Here is a 21459-nt window from a genome sequence, read left to right as displayed (position 1 = left end):
TGTGAAAAATTGACATTTAACGGAAATTTCAAGGGAAAAAAATTGAACAAGAGGATTTTTTTTACAAAAATTTGCGAAAAAAGATGAAAAATGAACACATTACTTACCATATTCCGACACCCGATTCTCGTCGCGGTACACTTGAGGCTTCCGTTCGTCGCCATAAACGCTGCTGGCACGTTTCACCGTCGGTTTATACTCTTGTCGAGCATCGCTGATGTCCCGAATGAATTGGTGCGCTTTGTTCTTGAATTGCGAACTCATTGAATCGACTTGATTCTGGGCGACAGTTTTGTAACTGCCGAATTTGTTGCGGATTGTGATGTCGTCTTGCGTCACTTTTGACTTGGATTTGGATTTTTTCAAGGCGGCGCGATCCAGAGTTTGCGTCGTGTTCGTGTACAAGTCGCGTTCAGCCAAAACGTCGATCTTTGAAGGCATAATGGGGCCGTGATCGAACTCCATGGGGGTCATTACGCGTTCGTAGGAGCGAGGAACACTCGTGGCTCGACCTCCATGCAAGGCTGGGCGAACGGGACGATAACGTAAATCGTGTTCGTCGAAGGGATTCGGGGTCCAGAGAGGACGGATGCGAGCATTGTCGACCTCAGACTCGTAATCACTTTCACGGAATTCACCTGAGACAAGAGACAAAAACAGTTTTAGGACGTGGACAATGATGAAGTGAAGATGAAATGAGGGGAAGTACAAAGCTTACCTTGGATTTTCGAAAAATTTTCGAAGAAAGTTTTCAAATTTTCGAAATTCAGTCAAGTAACTTCGCAGATTTTCGAAATTCTTTCAAGTAACTTTTTAGATTTACGAAATTCGTTCAAGTAACCTCTCAGATTTTCGAAATTTGTGAAAAGATCTTCTCAGATTTTCGAAATTCGTTAAAGTACCTTCTCAGATCTTCAAAATTCTTTCAAGTAACTTCTTAGATTTTCGAAATTCGTTAAAGTATCTTCTCAGATTTTCGAAAATTGTTGAACTAACCTCTCAGATTTTCGAAATTCGTTAAAGTACCTTCTCAGATTTTCGAAATTCTTTCAAGTAACTTCTTAGATTTTCGAAATTCGTTAAAGTATCTTCTCAGATTTTCGAAATTCTTTCAAGTAACTTCTTAGATTTTCGAAATTCGTTAAAGTAACTTCTTAGATTTTCGAAATTCGTTAAAGTATCTTCTCAGATTTTCGAAAATTGTTGAACTAACCTCTCAGATTTTCGAAATTCGTTAAAGTAAACTCTCAGATTTTCGAAATTCTTTCAAGTAACCTCTCAGATTTTCGAAATTCGTTCAAGTAACCTCTCAGATTTTCGAAATTCGTTAAAGTAAACTCTCAGATTTTCGAAATTCTTTCAAGTAACCTCTCAGATTTTCGAAATTCGTTCAAGTAACCTCTCAGATTTTCGAAATTTGTTCAAATAACTTCTCAGATTTTCGAAATTCTTTCAAGTAACCTCTCAGATTTTCGAAATTCTTTCAAGTAACCTCTCAGATTTTCGAAATTCGTTCAAGTAAACTCTCAGATTTTCGAAATTCGTTCAAGTAACTTCTCAGATTTTCGAAATTCGTTTAAGTAACTTCTCAGATTGTCAAAATTCGTTAAAATATCTTCTCAGATTGTCAAAATTCGTTAAAGTATCTTCTCAAATTTTCGAAAATCTTTTCATACACTCATAAAATTTTACAAAAATACTCAAAAACCTTCAAAAATTCACAAAAAATTAATTACCTGGTATGAATTTCGTTGGCGTCGGCGGAGGAGGAACACGTTGTCTCGTACGCATTGAAACTGGAGGCGCTTGATACGGGAAAGGCTCTAACTTTTGCTCTTCCTTGTGCATTCGTTGATGATCATCCAACGCAATTACGCGTCTCGTATGCGTGACATTTACCGTTCTTTGACTCTTTTCTGTCGATTCCTTCATTTGCATGTGCTTCGAGGTCTCAGTAGCGACTGCGTTGCTCAAATGTTTCGGAACTCCCGCAACTGCCGTGTAATAAGTGTGCGTAACTGGCTCCGAATGATAAACTTCGCGATGAACTTTTTCTTCGTGATGTCTTCGGTGATGTTGTTGCTGCTGATGATTTTGCTGTTGTTGTTGATAATTTTGTTGCTGCAAATTTTGTTGATATTGACTTTGCATTTGTTGCACGTGATGTTGGTACTGAACTTGCGCTGGGGGTTCTTGCGGCGGCAAAACGGGCATTGGCTTCGCTGGCATCGGTTTTGGTCGAACAACTTGCGGTTGCGGAGCTTTTTTCGCGGGTTTTGTTTCGACTTGCTTCTCGATCGGTTGGAATTTCGGGCGCGGAGGACCTTCGAAAGTTGGCGGGCGATCGAATTCCGTTGGAGGAGTTGGCGTTCTGCCAAGAGTGCTTCTTCCGCCAGCTGTTGGTGTTAGAAGAGGACGAACGGGTTTGTATTGCGAACGAGTTGGATAGTGCAAAGAAACGTCGCTTTCGTAGTCACTTTCGTGGAAATCGCCCTTGATGAATTTCGAAGGAGATGGCGGAGGGGGAACTTTGGCAGGTTTCGAACGAGGAGCATCTGGCTTGAAGGGCATTGGCTCGAGTTGTTGCATTTCGCGTTGAATTGCCTGAAAATTGAAAAAAAAATTAAAAATCTAAAAAAAACTTTTTTGAGAGGAAAAACTAAAAGGGTCATGCTGGAAAGGAAAATTAATGCAAAATTTGCTTCAAATCAAGTGTTAGTTACTGTTTTTTGTACAATTTATTGAAGAGCTGAAATAAAAATTCACTATTTTAAAATTTTCGCAAATTTATAAAAATTGTTCGAATTTTCGAAAAATTAAAAAAAAAATTTCGAAAAAAAAATTCGTTCAAAAAATAAAATTATTAATTTTCGAAAAATGATCAAAACAAATTTTTATATCAAAATGTTTGTAAAACTTTTGAAAATTTTTCGCAAATAAAAAAAATAAAAATTTTTCGAAGTACGTAAAATGTTTTTCGAAAATTTGTTAAGTTCGAAAAAAAATTCGAAATATTTTTTTTTTATTTTAGACTTTTAAATGCTTTATAATTTTTAAAAATTGTTTTTGATGATTAGAAAAGTTAAAAAAGTTTATGATTTTCAATTTTTTAAAGATCTTTTTAAATTTTCGAAAAAAAATTTCAGATCTTCGAAAAACTGAGACGTAGATCTAAACTTTTATTCGAAAATTAGAAAAAGTTTTAAAGAATTTTCGAAAATCATAAAATTTTTAAACTTTTCTTTTCATAAAAACAATTTTTAAAAATTATAAAGCATTTATTTAAAAGTCTAAAATCGAAAATCATAAAATTTTTAAACTTTTCTTTTCATAAAAACAATTTTTAAAAATTATAAAGCATTTATTTAAAAGTCTAAAATAAAAAAATTATTTCGAATTTTTTTTCGAACTTAACAAATTTTCGAAAAACATTTTTACGAATTTTACGATCTTCGAAAAATTTTTATTTTTTTTATTTGCAAAAAAAAAGGTATTCTCAAAAGCTTAAAAGCACTTGAAAATCTAAAAATTTTAATTTCGAAATTTTTTCGAACTTAAAAAATTTTCGAAAATAAATTTTTTCTTCATCAAATTTTCAAAAATATAATTGAGAGCTCTATACTATAAAAAAAATAAAAAAAAATTTTCAAAAATTCAGCTAAAAGCGTTCAAAATATTCTCCATTCAATCAAAATCGCATCAATTCACCTTCAATTTTCACTTTTTTTCGTTCATTCCACGCAAATTTCAGGATAATTTTGTTTCAAAAAGCAAAACAAAGCACTTGGGGGGAAAAACTGCAGGGAAAGCTTCACACACAAAAAAAAAATCACACAGAATTGCGAACCTTTTGATTTGTTTGTTGGTGATATTGATGACTCGAGGTCGTCTTATGACTCGTATGACTCACATTATTTGACATTTGAGAAGCATTGGCATTAATGGGAATAGGCTTAACCAATTTTGGAGGAGCTTGTGGCTGAATTTGTGGTTGTTGCTGTTGCTGACTGTGGTACTGTTTGTATGAGTGTTGATGATGCTGAACGAGTTTTTGGTGTGTACTCGTTGTCGTTGTGTTATTTTGCTGCTGATACGAGTTCGAGTAAGAGGTTTCGTGGCTTTTTTGTGTCTGAATTGGCTTTTGGGGAGCAACGGGCTTCGGTTTTGGCGCAATTGGCGTGAAAGTTTGCTCGTGATGCTGCTGGAAGTGACTTTGGGTCTCGTAGAACGTTTGAACGGGCGGCTGTTTGGGCATTTCGGGCATCTTTTGAGGCGGCTGTACATGACGATATCCGAAATCGTGCGGTTTTTCAGGGACATACAACGCTTCTGAGCCTTGTTGAACTGGCGGAACAGCAACTGGCTCATGATGAACAGGTTTGGTGTAACTTTCACGTGCTTCAAATTGCTCAAATTTCTCCGTGCGACGCGTTTCCGTGGATTTTCGCTGTTGTTCCTTCTCAAATTGGGGCGCATACAAAATTTCTGGCGGCGTTCCCGGTTCGAGATACAAATTTTCGCCTACTTGCGATAATGGGCGTTCTGCCATTTGCCTCACGATATTCGGAGAAGTCAAATCTGCCTTATGCGCTAATGGGGGCAATGTCGAAGCTTCGATTTCTCGAATCTTTCCTTCGAACATTTCACGTTTGGCTTGCAAAGACATCCGTTGCATGTGCTCTTGTTCCATTTGTTGCGCAGTTTCGGCATCATAAAGCGGTACAAATTCAGTTTCGCGATGAACTGGAGCCGATTCTTGCGTTTCTCGGATCTTTTGTTCGAACAAATGGCGTTTTTCGGTCGTCGACAAGTGTTGTTCGAACTCACATTCGCTCGAGGCGGGGATAGAAACCTCATAAGAAGCTGGAGTCTCGCGATTTTTCTGAACTTCCAACAGTTGCGAGTACGACAAGTGCTCGGGTTCGTATTTTGGCACGAAAGTAGGCAACGGAACGGGCGTTACAGGAGCTGCTGGCGCTTCAGAAGACGAAATAAAGGTTTCTGGCATCCATGGTTCCGTTGGGATCGGGTACAAAGGCTCGCGTTGCTCGAAAATTTCGACTTTTTTCGTTTCTTCGACCGTCGTGGAGGATTTTTTCTGTTCATTGACACTCATTTGGGGCAAAAGACGAATTCCGCCTTGCACAAGGACATCATTCTTCATTTGACATTCCTCCAAAGCTTTGATTCGGTCATGCAAACGGGCTCCCTTTTGCGTTGGTGTCGCAGGCGTTGCGGGTTTCGGAGCAAATCCATACTCGACAGCGGTATTGACGTCAATCGAAAGCGGCATATTGGGTTCCAAGGTTTGTGTCGTCATTTTTATCTCGTTCGAGGTTTCGGTGATCATCGAAGATGACGTGAATTGATGCGATTGCGTTTCAGTTGAGAGCTTTTCCGCAGCATTGAAGGAGAGTTCTTGCAATTTTGGTGGCTCCGCGGGCGTTTCCTTAAATTCGAAACAAGAATCTTTAGCGGGAACGTTACTTGGCGGCGCGTAAGGAGGGAGTGTGGCTTGAGTAGCTTGAGAGCTTGAAGAAGCAGGTTCATGCATAGAAGAAGGTAGAGAAGCGATAGATTGGGTGCCTGTTGTTTCTGTGTGAGTTTTGGACGTTTGTGTCGCGATTGTTGTCGCACTTTGGACCGTTTTTGTGGATTCGGGGGTTTCGGGTTTTTGTTGGATGAGAGTTGATTGCAGTTTGATGGCAGTTGGGAAGTCTGTGAAGGTAGGAGTGACGCCAGTTTGAGCTGAAATGCCTTGTGAGGGCTTCGGAGGAGGCATTGGAGGAGCGATTTGAGCAGCTTGAGGAACTTTTTCTTCTTCTTTGTCGCATTTTTCGGCTGAAATTGCCTTTTCTGGTTCACTTTGAGGCAATTTTTCAACCTCCAATGGCTTTGCATCGGGAGTTTTTTGTTCTTGAGCTTCAGATTTCTCGACAGAAACTGCTTGTTTTGGCTCAGAAGGCAAATTTTCAGTCTCAACTTTAGTTGTTTCGGGCATTTTTTGTTCTTGAGCTTCAGATTTTTCAACAGAAACTGCTTGTTTTGGCTCAGAAGACAAATTTTCAGTCTCAACTTTAGTTGTTTCAGGCAATTTTTGTTCTTGAGCTTCAGATTTTTCAACAGAAACTGCTTGTTTTGGCTCAGAAGGCAAATTTTCAGTCTCAACTTTAGTTGTTTCGGGCATTTTTTGTTCTTGAGCTTCAGATTTTTCAGCAGAAACGGCGTTTTGAGCTTCTGGCGTCGGAACAGCAGGCGTAACTTGCACAGGGAATCCAGCAGGAACGATTTGGAGGTCTTGTTCTCCTTTTTCAGCAACAATTCCTTGCTTAGCTTCCTTTTCTGGCAAAGTTTCAACCTGTAATTGGGTTCCTTCCGGAGCTTTTTCTTCTTGTTTTTCAACTTTTTCGACGGAAATCGCTTGTTTTGGCTCGTCTGAAGGCAATTTTTCGACTTCCAATGGAGTTGTTTCGGGTACTTTTTGTTCCTCAGCCTCGACTTTCTCAACGGCGACTCCTTTTTGGGCATCTGGCAATGGAATTGCGACTTCCTTCGGTTTTTCTGACGTAATTTCGTGCTTTTCTTCCTTCACTTTTTCCGGTTCAGGCAATGTTTGGGTGCCTCCCGTCACTAATTCGGGCTTCGGTTCGGTATTTGTCTCTTGCGTTGCTTGATCCGTTCCCACATTGACTCCCGTGGACTTTAATTCCTTCGCGGGCGTTTGAGTTTCGCCTGTTTGCGTTTCGAGAGCGACAGATTGAACGGCAGTTTCCTTCGTTGGTGTCTCTTGTGTCGGCTAAAGTATGTGTGTAATGTGTAAAATGAGAGAAAGAGATGTGTGTTGAAGGAAATTTTTGTGTGAAAAATGATTTTTATGTACAATGAAAAGTCGAAATGATTCAAAAATGTGAAAAAAAGAGAAAGAGGATGATAGAAAAAGAAAGAAAATGTGAATAATTGTTCTCGAATTTGTGTTTTTGCCGATTTCAGAGGAGTAATTTTGAAATTTTGAATGGATTTTCATTTGAAATTCATGCAAAATTTGACCTAAAGTGGAGTTTAACAGCAATTTTGTCTCGTTTTTTCGATTCCATATCGATTTTGCTCAAAGACAAAAAAGAAAAGTACCTGAATTGGCGGAGGCGCAATATGCACAACGGGTTCCGGAGCGGCGGATTTCTCGAGAATTACAATGTCAGCTAAGCTTCGGGCTTCGCCGCCTCCATTTGTAGCACGAACCATGTATTTTCCAGCGTCGGATAATTGAGCTAAAACGAAAATCTTGAGAAAATTTGTCAAAAATTGATTTTAAAGGAAATTTACCATGTTCAATGATCAATTTGTATGAATTGTCGGCTCTGCTGATTTTGAATGGAGATAATTTCGCATCATTGATGGGAACGTCGTCCTTGAACCAAGTAACAGTTGGTTCGGGTGTTCCGGTGATCGTTACTTCCAAGTTTAAGCGCTCGTCGACTGTGACAATTGCGGATGATAAGCGATGGCAGAAAACTGGAGGGAAGACGTGTTCTGTGAAAGGTAAAAAAATTGAATTTTTATTCGATTTTTTGTTGAATTTTAATTTTTACATATTTTTTTTTTCCTCAAAAAAATTTTTTTTTTTTCAATTTTTCCTAAAGTTTTAAATTTTTTCATTATTTTTCGGAAAATTTTTATTAATTTAAATTTTTAAAATTTAAAAATTTTTTTAATTTTTTTTTTTAAAATTTTCAATTTTTACCATTTTTTTTTTAATTTTAAATTTTGAGAAAACATTAATTTTTTTCTTAATTTTTTTTTTTTCAATTTTTTAAAGTTTTTAAATTTAAATTTTTTTTTGTAAACTCTTTATTAATTTATATTTTTTTAATAAATTAAATTTTAATTTTTTAATAAAATTTATTAAATTTCCATTTTTTTAAATCTTTTCGTTAAAGCGTTAAAGTTTTTAAATTTTTTTCAAAAATTTCATTTAAAAAAAAAATTTATTCTCCTTAATTTCATTCAAATTTTATTTTTATATAAAATTTTCCATAAAAACTATTGAATTTCCGAAATTTTTCTCAAATTGTAGTTTTTTTTTTGCAAAAACTATATTTTTAAAAATTTAAAAAATATTCAAAAATATTTCATTACTAAAGTTTTCATAATTTTACTGAAATTGTTTTTCTTTTCAAAATTTCAATTTCTATTGTAAAATTTTCCGACTTTTCCACAAAAAATTCGAGGATTTTCTCAAAAGATTTTCGAAATTTTACTTTTTTTTAAATTCTCAAAAATTTAAAAAATTTTTTTAATTTTTTCTAAAATTTTTTGAAAGTGAAATATTTTTAAAATTCCTTCAAATCTTAATTTTTATAAATTTTTCCGATGAACTTTGTTTTCAAAATTTTTCTAAATTTTATTCATGCACAAAGTTTTTTTAAAATTTTTAACTAAAATTTTTAAAGAAAATATCTTAACTTCCTTCAAGTTTAAATTTTTTTCCTAATTTTTTTAATTTTTTTTTTAATTCTCCTCAAATTTTAAAATTTTTTTCAAAATTTCTAAATTTTTTTCAACATTTTAAAATTTTTTTCTCAATTTTTAAATTTTTTTTTATTTTTTCGTATCAAAATTCATAATTTTCATCTAAAATCATTTAACTTTCAATTTAAAAAGGTAAAAAATGTACTTACTTTTAACAACGAGATCCGCCGTACATCCAGCTGACCCTGCAGGATTCGAAACTGTACACGAATACCTTCCCGCATCATTAACATTTACATTTTTCAGCTCTACCTTGACCGTATTCAAGTCCCTATTGACTGTAACTCGTCCCAATTCCATCTCCAAGGGATTTCCGTTCTTCGTGAGTTCAAGCGTAGGCGTCGGAAAACCATCAAAGGTTGCTTCAAAGACGACATCTTGATGCTGATCGACAATTTTTCCAACGAACGGCGTCACCAAACGCGGCGGCATTGCCTTTCTCGCTGGTTTTCCCGTGGAAATTTGTCCCGAAGTCGCAATAATTGACTCTTGAACGTCTTTGGCTTCCTTAATTTCGAGCTTTTCGCCTTTTTCGACAGTTCGTGACTCATCCAGATGTCGCGTTTCGTAGACAACAGGCTCCTCTTCGCCCACACGTTTGATGGATTGATCGTGAACCGCTTGCTTGGTGTGCGTTTCGCTGTGTTTCGTGTCCCCATTTTCGATGACTTTGTTCGTGGTCGACGTGATGTACTCGTTGATGTTACGAACATTTGTGATATTCGTGACGTTTGTGATGTTATTTTCATTCGTCGTTGTTTGCGGTGGTTCGGCAACGACAGCGAGTGTCGATGATGGAACAATTTGTAAATAGGCGATGCAAACGGCGCGACCTACTTCGTTTTCGGCGACGCAAGAGATTTTTCCCACAGTTTCCTTGCTCGTTTCAGGAATAAACAAGATTTGGCGATCCCCTGAGGTGCTTGGGAGGAAAGTTTTGCCTTGGATCGGTTGATCATTGAATAACCAACGAACTTTTGGCGCGGGACGACCATTAACGATACACTCAAATTTGGCTGAACCGCCTTCGGGGACCGTGATATCGGCGAAAAGTTCCTTGAACGAGGGGTGAATTAATTTTTCTTCGGCTGGTTCGGTGTCGGTTTGCGTCTCGGCGGCATTTACGATGGGTTTTACGATCAAATGCGCGAAACATTTTGCCTCGCCAGCGGAATTCGTGGCCTTGACAGTGTACACACCCTTATCTTCGAGACGTGCATCTTCTATTTTTAGGCGAACGACGCCGTCGGGTTGCGCAAGCACATGCACACGTTGGTCCTCGACGACATCTTTGTTGTTCAAGCACCATTTAATCTCGGGCAATGGCGAGCCAAAGACCGTGCATTCCAACTCGATGAAGTCACCTTCGACGCACAGCACGTCTGTGAGTAATTTTTCGAATTTCGGCGGAATATCCGTGGAAACGGCTTTTTCCTCTGGCGGTTTTCGCACTGCAGGCTCTGCCAAGTTCAACGGAGTCACTGACAAAGTACAATGACTCGAAGCCTCACCAGCGGAATTGATGGCGAAAACTTTGTACTCGCCCGCGTCTTCGAGATAAGCTTCGTGAATGACCAACGAACAACGATCCCCTTGGAAAAGTAGTTGAACATCGGCACTTTCTTTGACGGGACGTTCATTGTGATACCAAATGACCTCAGGTTCGGGCACTCCGATAATGACACAATCCAAACGCACGGGTTTTCCTTCGAAAACTGCCACATTTTTCAAGGGCAGTTGAACGGATGGCTTAATTGGCTCCATATCGCTCACAGCTTCGCTGTCACTCGTTTCGTGGGGTAATTTTCCTTTGACACAAACGCTACTGGCACTTGATACTTCTCCGGCGATATTTTTTGCGGTTATTGTGTACACGCCAGCATCTTTCAGGAACGCCTCATTTATGACTAAACTCGCCTTTTCGTTTTCATAATGCACCTACCGAGAAAAATCAAGAGAGAAAATCATTAATATGTTGAATTGTCACTCACGAGATCGACAGCGAAAAGTGTGAAAGTAGAAAAAAAAGATAAAAATAAAAAAAAAGTCAGTTGTTGTCGCTTTTTCCCGAATAAATCTTCTCATCGTCTCGCAGATAAAAATAAATTTCGCTCTCGTTGCGTGGTGTGCGCGGGCCGAGAATTATATTGAAGAGCAACGTCGAAGACATCCGTGTCGTTGTGTGGGAAAATAAACTCAGGTCCGTGTCTAAAAATTTTCATTTTTCGAAAATTAAAATGAAAATTTTCGCGTCTCTGATGAGCGGCAATTAATCGTTTAATTCCCGAGTTCAGCTTATTTTTAACCCGCCTCGTATTTGTTTAACTTTCAGGAACAATAAATACATAAATTTAATACTTTTGCAATTGTTCTGCGCGGTGCGAGACATTTGTTGTTTGGCACGATGAAAAAAAAATTGTTTATTCAGAAAAAAAAAGAAGAAAAATGGAACAAACAAATGTTTGTGTAATAATGAAAAAGAAAATAAAGAAAAAGAAAACGATTTTTGTAAACAAAGCTGCTTCAATATAAATTTAATTAAGCAAATAAATAATGTTTGAAAAAAATATCATAAAAAAATATTTTTTTTAAAAGTTTTGGTTAATGAATGATTTGAGCGTATTTTTAATTTATTTTATGAAAAATTAATTTTTGAAATTTTATGTTAATTTAAAAATTATATTTAATTTAATTTTTTTTGATCTTCTTCAATATTTTGCTAATTTTTAATTTTCAAAATTTTAATTTTTTTTTAACAAATTTTTATGAATATTTTATCTTGAAAAATTAATTTACCTAATCCTTTTTTAAATTAATTTTTTAATTTAATTTTTTTTAATTAATTTTTTAATTTAATTTTTTTTAAATTAATTTTTTAATTTATTTTTTTAAATAAATTTTTTATTTATTTAAAATTTATAAATTTTTATTAGTTTTTTTTTTATTTTTTAAAATTTTAAAAATAAATAAAATTCAATTAAATAAAAATTTAAAATAATAAAATAATTTAAAAAAAAATTAAATTCATAAATAAGTTAAAAAATCTTTAATTTTTATTGGAAATTTTTAGAATTTTTCAATAATTCGTTTTTAATTAATATTTTTGTTTTATTCATTTTTTTAATTATTTGTTAAAAGAATTTAATTTTATTATTAAAATTTTCCAACATTTTTTAAAAATTTATTGAATTTTTTTATGATATTTTGGCATTTATAAAAAATATTTTCTTCTAATTTTAAATTCATTATTTTTTCAATTTCATTAAATAATTTTTTTCTGATATTTTCAAATTTCTCACAAAATTTTTAATTTTTTTTAATGAAAGGACGTCATAACGATCAAAAACGCACTTTTTACGTAAATTTCCATAAAATGCTCAACAAAAATCATCAAAAGAAAAACTCACCTTTATATCTCCTCTCGTCAATGGCTTATCATTATGCAGCCAAAACACTTCTGGAGTGGGAATTCCCACAACTTCACATTCCAACTTGATTTTTTGACCAACGCGTGCCATGACATTCGACAATGGGACACGGAAGAATGGCATTTCCGTTGGTTCAATAGCTAAAAAAATAAAAAATAAATTTTTCCTTCAAAAAATGTTCAAAATAAAACTCACGTTCAACCGTCAATTGCGCAATTGTCTCCTCAGTACCCGAAGAATTAGTCGCTTTACATTTGAAAACCGCTTGATCTTCCAAAAAGACTTCTTCAAACTTCAATGTTGCTTCGCCATTGTTATAATTAATGATATAATCCGGTGAATTATCGACATTAACGTCATTTTTGAACCACTGAACTGTTGGCAAGGGATTTCCTGTGACGACACATCGCAACACGTAACTTTTTCCTTCGCGAGCCGTTCCGCTTTGAAGCGGTTTGACAAACATGGGCGGCGTCATAACCTCTTCCGGCGAAGTTTCTCTTACGAATAATTTTGCTGCAGTTTCCGCAACTCCTACGGAGTTGGAAGCTTTGCAAGTGAAAATTGCAGAATCAGCGGTTAAAGTTTCGTCAATCGTAAGTGTGCAAAGTCCATTTTCGCAGTGAGTTTTGTAATCAGAGTCTTTGGCGATCGCAACGCCATCTTTGTACCACTGAATTGTTGGTTCGGGGAATCCTTTAACGTTGCATGAAAATTGGAATTTATCGCCTTCAGTAACTGTTGCATCACCCAAGGGCTCTGTGAAGCTCGGAGGTTCGTACGAAGCAAATCGCATCGCTTCTTCTTTACGTTTTTGATCTTCCAAAGCGGCATGTTCGAGTTCTTTGCGTTTTCTTTCTTCCTCGTAACGATCTCGTTCGGCTTGTTCTTTCAAGCGTTGTTGTTCGAGCAAGGCTAATTGAGCTTGTTCACGTCTTCGTTGCTCTTCGAGTGCGAGACGCTCTTCTTCTTCTTGTCTACGTTGCTCCTCGAGTAACGCTAATTGAGCTTGTTCCTTCAAACGTTGTTCCTCCAAAGCGCGTCGTTGTTCCTCAGCCTTTTTACGTTGCTCTTCCAAAGCGGCTCGTTCATCTTCAGCCGCTTTCATCATGGCTTCCAACGCTAAGCGTTCCTGTTCCATCTTAGCCGCTTCCTCTTCGCGCAAATTACGAACTTTATCATGAATATCCGACTTGAGCTTATGGAATTCCTTGAAAAGTTCGATATTTTCGTTATACAAGGGGCCTGTACGATCTTCGCCGTAAGCCGTATTTGACATTTCCGCTAATTTTTTCAAATCATCCCATTGAGGTTGTTCATTCGCGTTAATGTACTTTTCCAATTCACGCGCTAAATGTTCCCCAGCTTCGGGAGTTTTTATCATTTGCGCGAGTTTTTTCACATTTTCTAAATATCCGTGATGACGACGAGTCGCTGCCTCAATTTGATCAACCAAATTATTGTATTGACGCTCATTTTCGGCTTGTCGCATTTTTTCTTCCATCTCACGTTTTTGAGCTTCTTGCTTCGCGCGTTCAAGTTCCATCAAGTCATACACCTTTCGATCAATATCTCCCTTGACTTTGTGCAAATTTTGGAATAAAATGAGATTTTGGTTGTGCGTTGGTCCAGTTCGGTCTTCGCCGTAGATTCGGTTTGACATTTCTGACAACTTTTGCAAGTCATCGAGTTGCGGTTGTTCAACGTCGGTAATGTATTTGTTGAGTTCTTTCGACAAATGTTCACCGGATTCGGGGGTTTTGATTTGTGGCACCAACGTTTCGACATTTTGCAAGTAGGCGTTGTGTTGTCGGTACGCCGAATCGATTTTATCCAACAAATTGTGGTATTCACGTTCGAGTTCGGCCTTGCGCATCTTTTCTTCCAACGCACGTTTCTCGCGTTCCAAGCGATCTTGCTCGGCGGCCTTGAGTTCGTCGATTTTGTCACCGATTGTGGCACGTAAATTGTGTAATTTTTCGAAAACGGAGACATTTTGCGCTAACATTGGTTCTGTACGATCTTCGTTATAAGCTTTAAGAGATAATTCCGCGAGATTTCCTAAATTATTGAATTGCGGTTGTTCCGTTTCTTCCAAATATTTTTCGAGTTCCGTGATTAAATGTTGACCAGCTTCAGGGTTTTTGATTTCTGACGTCAATCCAGATAAGTTATCCAAGGTTTGCTTGTGACGACGATAGGCAGCGTCAATTTGATCGAGTAAATTGAGGTATTGACGTTCAAGTTCCTTACGTTTCAGCTCCTCTTCTAATGCTTTCTTTTCTTCTTCTTGTTTCAGGCGTTCTTGTTCCTTCAAATCAGCAACACGATTGTCGATGTTGGCTTTCAAGGCCTTCAAACGATCGAAAAGATCAACATTTTCAGCTTTAATGGGCACGGAACGATCTTCGTTGAAGGCTTTGACAGATAATTCGCCTAATTTACCGATTTCTGCAAGTTGGGGAGCTTCATTGTCAGTTAAGTATTTCATAACTTCCTTGCTGAGATGTTCGCCGGATTCAGGAGTTGCTATTTGTTGAGCTAAATCTGTAGTGTTAATGAGATAAGTTTGGTTTCGACGATATCCAGCTTCGATTTGGTCGAGTAAATTATGGTAATCACGTTCAAGTTCAGCTTGGCGCATTTTTTCTTCCAAGGCACGACGTTCCTCCTCCGCTTTTTGGGCTTCAATAGCCTTTAATTCAGCAACTTTAGCGGATAAAGCGTTCTCTAAGGCACGAAGCCCATTGAAAACGTCGACATTTTCTTTATTTACAGGCACGGTACGATCTTCGCCATACGCACTCATGGAAATTTCCTTCAATTTATCCAAATCAAGCATTTGTGGTTGTTCGTTTCCTTGAATGTACTTTTGGATTTCTTCGAGTAAATGTTCTCCGGATTCAGGTGAATTGATTCCTTCCGCCAATTCAGCGACATTTGCGTGATAACTGTTGAAACGACGTGTCGCCGACTCAATTTGATCCAACAAATTCTTGTATTGTCGTTCGAGTTCGGCTTGACGCATTTTTTCTTCCAAAGCACGACGTTCAGCTTCCATGCGTTTCGCTTCTTGATCCTTAAGTTGTTCAACTTTTTCATCAATGTCAGCTTTGAGTTTGTGGAATTGTTGGAACAAAATGATGTTATCCGTGTGAATTGGAACAGTTCGGTCTTCGTTGTAAATGTTGTGAGACATGCCCGCGAGATTTTTCAAATCGTCAAGTTGAGGTTGCTCATGCTCGTTAATGTACTTTTCCAGTTCGCGGGACAGATGTTCGCCCGATTCAGGAGTGTTTACTTGATCGGCAAGGGCAGACATGTTCACTAAATATGTTGAGTGACGACGATATCCGGTTTCGATCTAAAATTTAAAAAGGAAAAAATAATTTTTGATTGCGAAAAAGTTTCTAATTGAATTCACAAAATTTGAATGTAAAATTTACTTTTTGATCATTATTTAATGAAAAATTAAGAAATTTGAAATAAAAATACTAATTAAACAAAAAATCCGTTTGAATTAGCGAAAAATTGATTTTCAAATTTTTTTCGGTCAATTTTTTGAATTGACATTTTCAAATTTTTCTATGCAATGAGAAAAAGTTTCAAGATATAAAAAATTTTAATCTTCAAAACATACGAAAAATGACTAAAAATTTTTTTTAAAGCGAAAATTTTTTTCAAAATTTAAGAAAATTTTTAACGGTAATTTTTTGAATTGACATTTGAATATAAAATTTAAATTTTTGATCGTTTTTAAATGAAAAATTAAGAATATTGAAATAAAATTGCGAATTTTTCAAAAAATTTAGTTTTAATTAGCAAAAAATCGATTTTCAAATTTTTAACTGTTAATTTCTTGAATTGACATTCACGAAATTTAAATTTTTTGACAATTTTTTTTAAAGAAAAATTTAGATTATTAAAATAAAATTTCAAATTGTTTAAAAAAATTAGTTTAAATATTAAAGCCACTTAAAAATAGCGAAAAAGATGGAAAAATCAGTGATAATATTATTGTTTTATATTATTATTATTCATTACTCCCATTTCCTCATTTCAATAATGTGAAACATTTTTTGAAATTGCACTTGCCTAAATCCAAAAATTTTCACTTTTAGCCCGTTTTTAATTATTTTTTAACAAATTTTTACAAAAAATATCACAAAATTATCGATTTCTTTTAAATTCAGTAAAAAATCAAATTAAAAAGTGAAACATTTTTCATAATTGCATCAGCCTTTGATAAAAATTTCGAAAAAAACTCACCTGATCAATTAAATTGAAATATTCAATTGAGAGATCGATCAATTTTCGTGCCTTCTTTGCCTTTTCCTTCAATTCATCCCACATATGTTTAACTTCATTAGCTGATCCCGTTACTTGTGACTCGACATCCGGATATGTTCCAATGATATTTTTCGAAGTATTTTTCAAATTTTCAATATTTTTGCCCAAAGACTCGATTTTTCGTTCGAAATATTCAAAACTCAAGGAAATTGCCTTCGCCGAAGCACTTGAATCTCCGTAATTTCCTTCCAATTTGTCAAGTTGACGATCCAAGTCTTCAATATTGCTCTTGATGTCTTGCTGCGTCTTCTTATAATCCTCCAAAGTTTGCAATTTTCGGATTTTCGCGTTCTCCTGATCCGCCAAGCCATCAAAGTAGGTCCTAAGTTGTTCGAGCACTGTCACAATGCGATCCGTATCGTGCTCCTTGGCGCCCTGCGGCTCACGTTTCTTCAATTTTTCGATCAGCAACTCGCTCTTTTGCAACAAAACGCGAAAACTCTCCATCGTCTTGTACTTGAACTTTTCGTATTCTTGCGCGTACAATTCAATGCCAATTTCCTCGACACTCGGTTTGTCCGTGAAGTACGTTTGAATGTGACGACGCGCCTCACTAACACACCGCAAGAATTCTTGATTTTCCGCGACGATGCGTTTGTACGTGTCCCGTATCTCCGTCAATTTATTCTTGATTTCGTGCAAGCTGCGACGCACACTTTCGATCTTTTCGTTCGTTTCCGCATCACGTGACTCGAGTTTCGAGATTTTTTCGAGACGCAGCGCAAGTTCATTGTCGGCAAACTCGATGTCGGTGTGCACCGAAGTCATGCGTTGGTCCAGGAAGACAATCAACTCGTCGGGATTCGTTTGATCCGTGTTGAAAATCGGATAGAGTTGCGCTTCGATTTTGCTCGTGGCAGAAAGAGTCTAAAGATTTAATGAGAAAAATTAATAAAAATTTCGAGGAAAATTCGAGAAAACTCACCTCTTGGTTCGACATGATGATTTCTTGCAGGATTCCGTCTATTTCATGCTTCAAGTTCCAATTTTCCCACTCTTTTGTGACGTCTGCTTCGCGTTTCGCAAATCCGTTTAGAATCTTTTCAATTACAGAACTGGCTGCCTCCGTTTGCAAATATGGGTCTGATACCTATTTGATTGAACGAGAAAAGTAAATCGTGTAAGAAAAATTTTCTCTCAAATTCTTTTGAGTTACATGCGTTTTTTATTAGAAAATTTGCTCTTTTGAAAGTTTTTGAGTCTGTCCGTCACTTGTTTTAGTTAATAATTTTCAGTTTTTTTCTCTTTAGATATGAAAAAGAAAAAAATTATTTAAAAAAAAGAAAATTTTTAAGATTTTTAAGAAAATTTAACTAAATCTGATTTTGACAAGAGAAAATTTGACAGCTGTCAAAATTTGTTTTACCTAAATAATCATTTAAAAAAAAAAAATTAAATATTTAATTATCATTTTTAATTAAAATATCAAAATTTTTACACTATCTGAGCTCAAAAGTCGTTAATAATGATAATTTTGAATAAAATTTGACAGCTGTCATTTCCAAAAAATTTTTAAATTTCAGATTTTTCTTCGTTAAAACTAAATTTTTGAAGTCTCAAGGTTATTTTTAATTATTTTAAATACAAAAGTTTAATTTTACGTCCTCTTAATACTACAAAAATAATATTTTAACAAAATTTTTGACACCTGTCATTTTAGAAAAATTTTGACAGTTAGAATTTCTTTTAATAAATATCAAATAAGAACTCAATTTTGATCCTTTTTTTTTTAATTTTGAATAAAATTTTAAAGAAGAGTGTAAAACTGTCCAAAATTTTATTTTTTTTTAAATTTTTGACTTATCTGTCAAGCGTTTGACAGATTTAAATTTTGACATTAAACTTTTTTTTTTAATCTAAATTAATTTTTGAGCACATTTTGGTTCATTTCAATATGTTTTTAATCGAAAAACTTTTTTTTTTTGATTTTTTACTCAAAATAATGAAAATTTATCAAAATTTTGACATCTGTCATTTCAAAAAATTTTGACATTTAAATTTTTTTCTTATAAAAAATAATTTTTGAGCAAGTTTTGTTTTTTTTATAAATTTTTTTATCTGTGATTCGACTTTTTACTCAAAGTAATGAAAATTTATCAAAATTTTGACATCTGTCATTTCAAAAAATTTTGCCGTTTCAATTTTTTTTCATGAAAATTGACTTTTAATGTTATTTTATGATATTTTTTAATAAAATCTTTTAAAAATTGTTGAAAAAATTAAATTTTATCAAAATTTGTTAAAAAAGTCTTATTAAAAAATTTTTTAAACCAAAATGCGCTCAAGTCATTTTTTTAAAATTTAACGCTTCACTAAAAAAACTTTACGACTTTTGAACCAATGCGTGTAATGAGCGATTTTTTTTGCAAGAGACATGTTTCTCTCCACATCCGTTGTCGTCGTCGTCGTTGATTAATAAAAAAAATAGTTACAGAGAGTTGTTGTTGATATTTTTTCGCGTTAACGACAAACATTGAGATTAAAAATAAATAGGATGATGAGTGCGATAAATGAGGTGTGTGACAAATAAATCGTAAAAATAGACCACGTGGTTGTGTGCGTGTCTTTTGTTTTGGTCAGTGGCGTCTTTTAATTTTCTTACCTTTTCAACTTGTTCCTTGAAGGTCTTCGCTTCGTTCTTCAATTCGCCAAATTCTTTTCTGACTTTGGCCCAATCGGCATCAACTTTTTCCTCTTCCCGATTACTCAACGTACGAATATCGTTTTCTAACTTTTTGAAAGATTCGCTCAGGACTTCCGTTTTTTCGTGGAATCGAATGTACGTGTCAATAATATCCGTTCTCGCAAGCACGAAATTCTTCAAATCGATCCAATTTTTACGCAAAGCTTCGATTTTTTGGTCCACGTCTTTTCGCTGCGAGTCATCCAAGAATTCCACGATGGATTTGAGATTTCCGAGCAAATTGTTGATTTCGTTTCCTTTTTCTTCGAGCGCTGCGAGGAATTCCGAGTGTTTGGCAAGACAATCACGTGCTTCGGGGAGATTTTTTCCCATGTTGTTGATGTCGCCGCCGATAATTTTGTCGGTTTTTTGGTGTTCGAGCCACGTGAAGAGCTCGTTGTGCTTCTCGAGGAACTTGTTGAGCGCCTCGGAGATCTTGATGTACTTTTCGCTGTTGATCTGGCACAAATTTTCGAGATGCGCGTTGCGGGCTTCGATTTTTTCGATGGCTTTTTGCACGCCATACACCTCAGGTTTGGTCGGACCGACTTCGTCGAGGATGCTGTAACCCATATTGAGTGCTTCGCCGACGGCATCTTTGATTTCGTCGAGCATCCGGATGTGTGTGGGAATGACATGAGGTGACCCCGGTCTCAGGGGCAAGTTCAAAATGTCAATTTCCTGCTTTTCGAGTGACTCGAGGACCTTTTCGGCGCGATTGAAGAACTTTTTTCCCTGTTCCAAGAGCGTTTCGCGACGTTCGATCTCCTCAAAGTACTCGTTGCACTGACTTAAGATCGAATAAGCGCGTTTTGCGACTTCTTCGCCAGCGACAAAGTCATTATTGACAATCGCCTCGACCGCTTTTGTAACTTTTAACGCTTTATCTCGCAACGCAGCGGCATCTTGCTTCATTCCCTTGTGCTCGGCAAGCAAAGTATCCGCTTCCAACTCACTTTCGCCCATCGTGAACGTCCCTAAAATCTCATTTCGTCTTTGGTTCAGCTGATTTTCGATTTCCATCAAGTCCTTGCTGAGCAACGTCAGTTCCAGGCATTGTTCGAGTTGCGCACGACGATTTTGCCACGCGATCTCGAGATTGTTGCGTTTGTCGTGCAAGTCTTCGAGCCATTGTTCGACTTTTTTGACGGATTGCAAGGCGTCGTGTTTGATGAAGTCGGGGCGCGAATCGAGTGTGCCTTGATTCACGAGCGAGTAAAGTTGGTCCAGCAGTTGGTTGCCTTCGGAGAGCGTTTCCATGACGGTAGCGAGCATTTCTTGGCGAAGTTGCTTGAATTTCTCGAGGAAATCTTTTACGGCTTCCGTTTCCATGACGATCATCGTGTCGTTGCAGGCGACTTCGAGTGCCGACATTTTGCCGTAGGTTTGGCCGAGCTTCTCGAAGAACGAGACGTTGTATTGGATGATGATGCGACGCAACTGGAGTATCCGGAGGATGTCTTGCCAGATGTATTCCAGGTTTTTCGCCATGTCCAAGACTAAGTTTGGATCGATTCGGGTGTTTGTAGCGATTTTCTCCTGTACTTTGCTGTAGAATTCGGAAATGGGTGACGGCATTTCCTGAAAATATTAAAAAAAATTAAAAAATAAATAATTTTTAATAAATATAAAAATTGAATTGAAGAAACTTTTAATTTTTAAAAATTATTTTAATTAATTTTGGTAAAAAAAAAATATTTAATTTTAATTAAAAATTATTAATTTTATCTCAAAAAAATTATGATTAAAATAGCAAATAATTTTTTATTAAATTAAATTAAAAATAATTTTTTTTTTAAAAAAAATAAAAATAAATATAAATTTATTGAAATTAAAATAAAAAAAAAAAATTATAAAAAATAAAAATTTTTAATCTAATGAAGAAAAAAAATCAAATTTAAGAAATTTTAATTTTTTAAATATTTTTTTAATAAATTATTTTTTTTTAATTGTGAAAAAAATTAATCTAAATAAAAAAAAACTATAAAAAGATTTTTGTTAAAAAAATAAATTTTAATTAACAAATAATTATTTTTGAATTTTTTAAATAATAACAATATTTTAAATACCTACATAATTAAAATAAATTTTTTTAAAACTAAAATATTTTATAAACATTTCCAAAACAATTTTAAAAAATAAATTTGAAAATCAATGTAAATTTTTAATTTATTTTCATCAAAAATAATTCAAAATAATTATCAAAAAAATATTTATTAAGTATTAATTAATTAAATTGATTTATTTTTATTAAATTTTTTAATAAATTAAATTAAATTAAATTAAATTAAATTATTATCTTTTAAATAAAATTATTTTTTTTAAATTTAATTTTTTAAAAATTATTTTTTGAATTTTTTTTAACTAAAAAATTATTTTTAAGTTCATATAAAATAAAAAAAAAAAATAAAAATTCATTAAAAATAATTATTTAAAAAAATTGATTTAATTTCTTTTAAATTATTTAAT

General features: G+C 34.9%; 1 protein-coding gene across 3 annotated transcripts in view; it reads right to left on the bottom strand.

Annotated features, from left to right (window-relative positions):
* Nucleotides 1-21459, bottom strand: part of LOC134832004 (titin) — a 61156-nt gene that overhangs the window by 28039 nt on the left and 11658 nt on the right. For all 3 annotated transcript variants that reach the window (XM_063845880.1, XM_063845878.1, XM_063845879.1), the window contains 10 exons: nt 18910-20571; nt 17233-17397; nt 16227-17174; nt 12153-15321; nt 11937-12097; nt 8679-10467; nt 7324-7530; nt 7129-7268; nt 1737-2604; nt 108-638 (listed from right to left, as the gene is read on the bottom strand). In XM_063845880.1, the coding sequence (XP_063701950.1) occupies nt 108-638; nt 1737-2604; nt 7129-7268; nt 7324-7530; nt 8679-10467; nt 11937-12097; nt 12153-15321; nt 16227-17174; nt 17233-17397; nt 18910-20571 (9640 nt within the window). The remainder of the gene's footprint in view (nt 1-107; nt 639-1736; nt 2605-7128; nt 7269-7323; nt 7531-8678; nt 10468-11936; nt 12098-12152; nt 15322-16226; nt 17175-17232; nt 17398-18909; nt 20572-21459) is intronic.

This window comes from Culicoides brevitarsis, chromosome 2, assembly GCF_036172545.1.
Source record: "Culicoides brevitarsis isolate CSIRO-B50_1 chromosome 2, AGI_CSIRO_Cbre_v1, whole genome shotgun sequence".
Classification (NCBI taxonomy): domain Eukaryota; kingdom Metazoa; phylum Arthropoda; class Insecta; order Diptera; family Ceratopogonidae; genus Culicoides; species Culicoides brevitarsis.
This window is presented reverse-complemented; position numbering and strand designations above follow the sequence as displayed.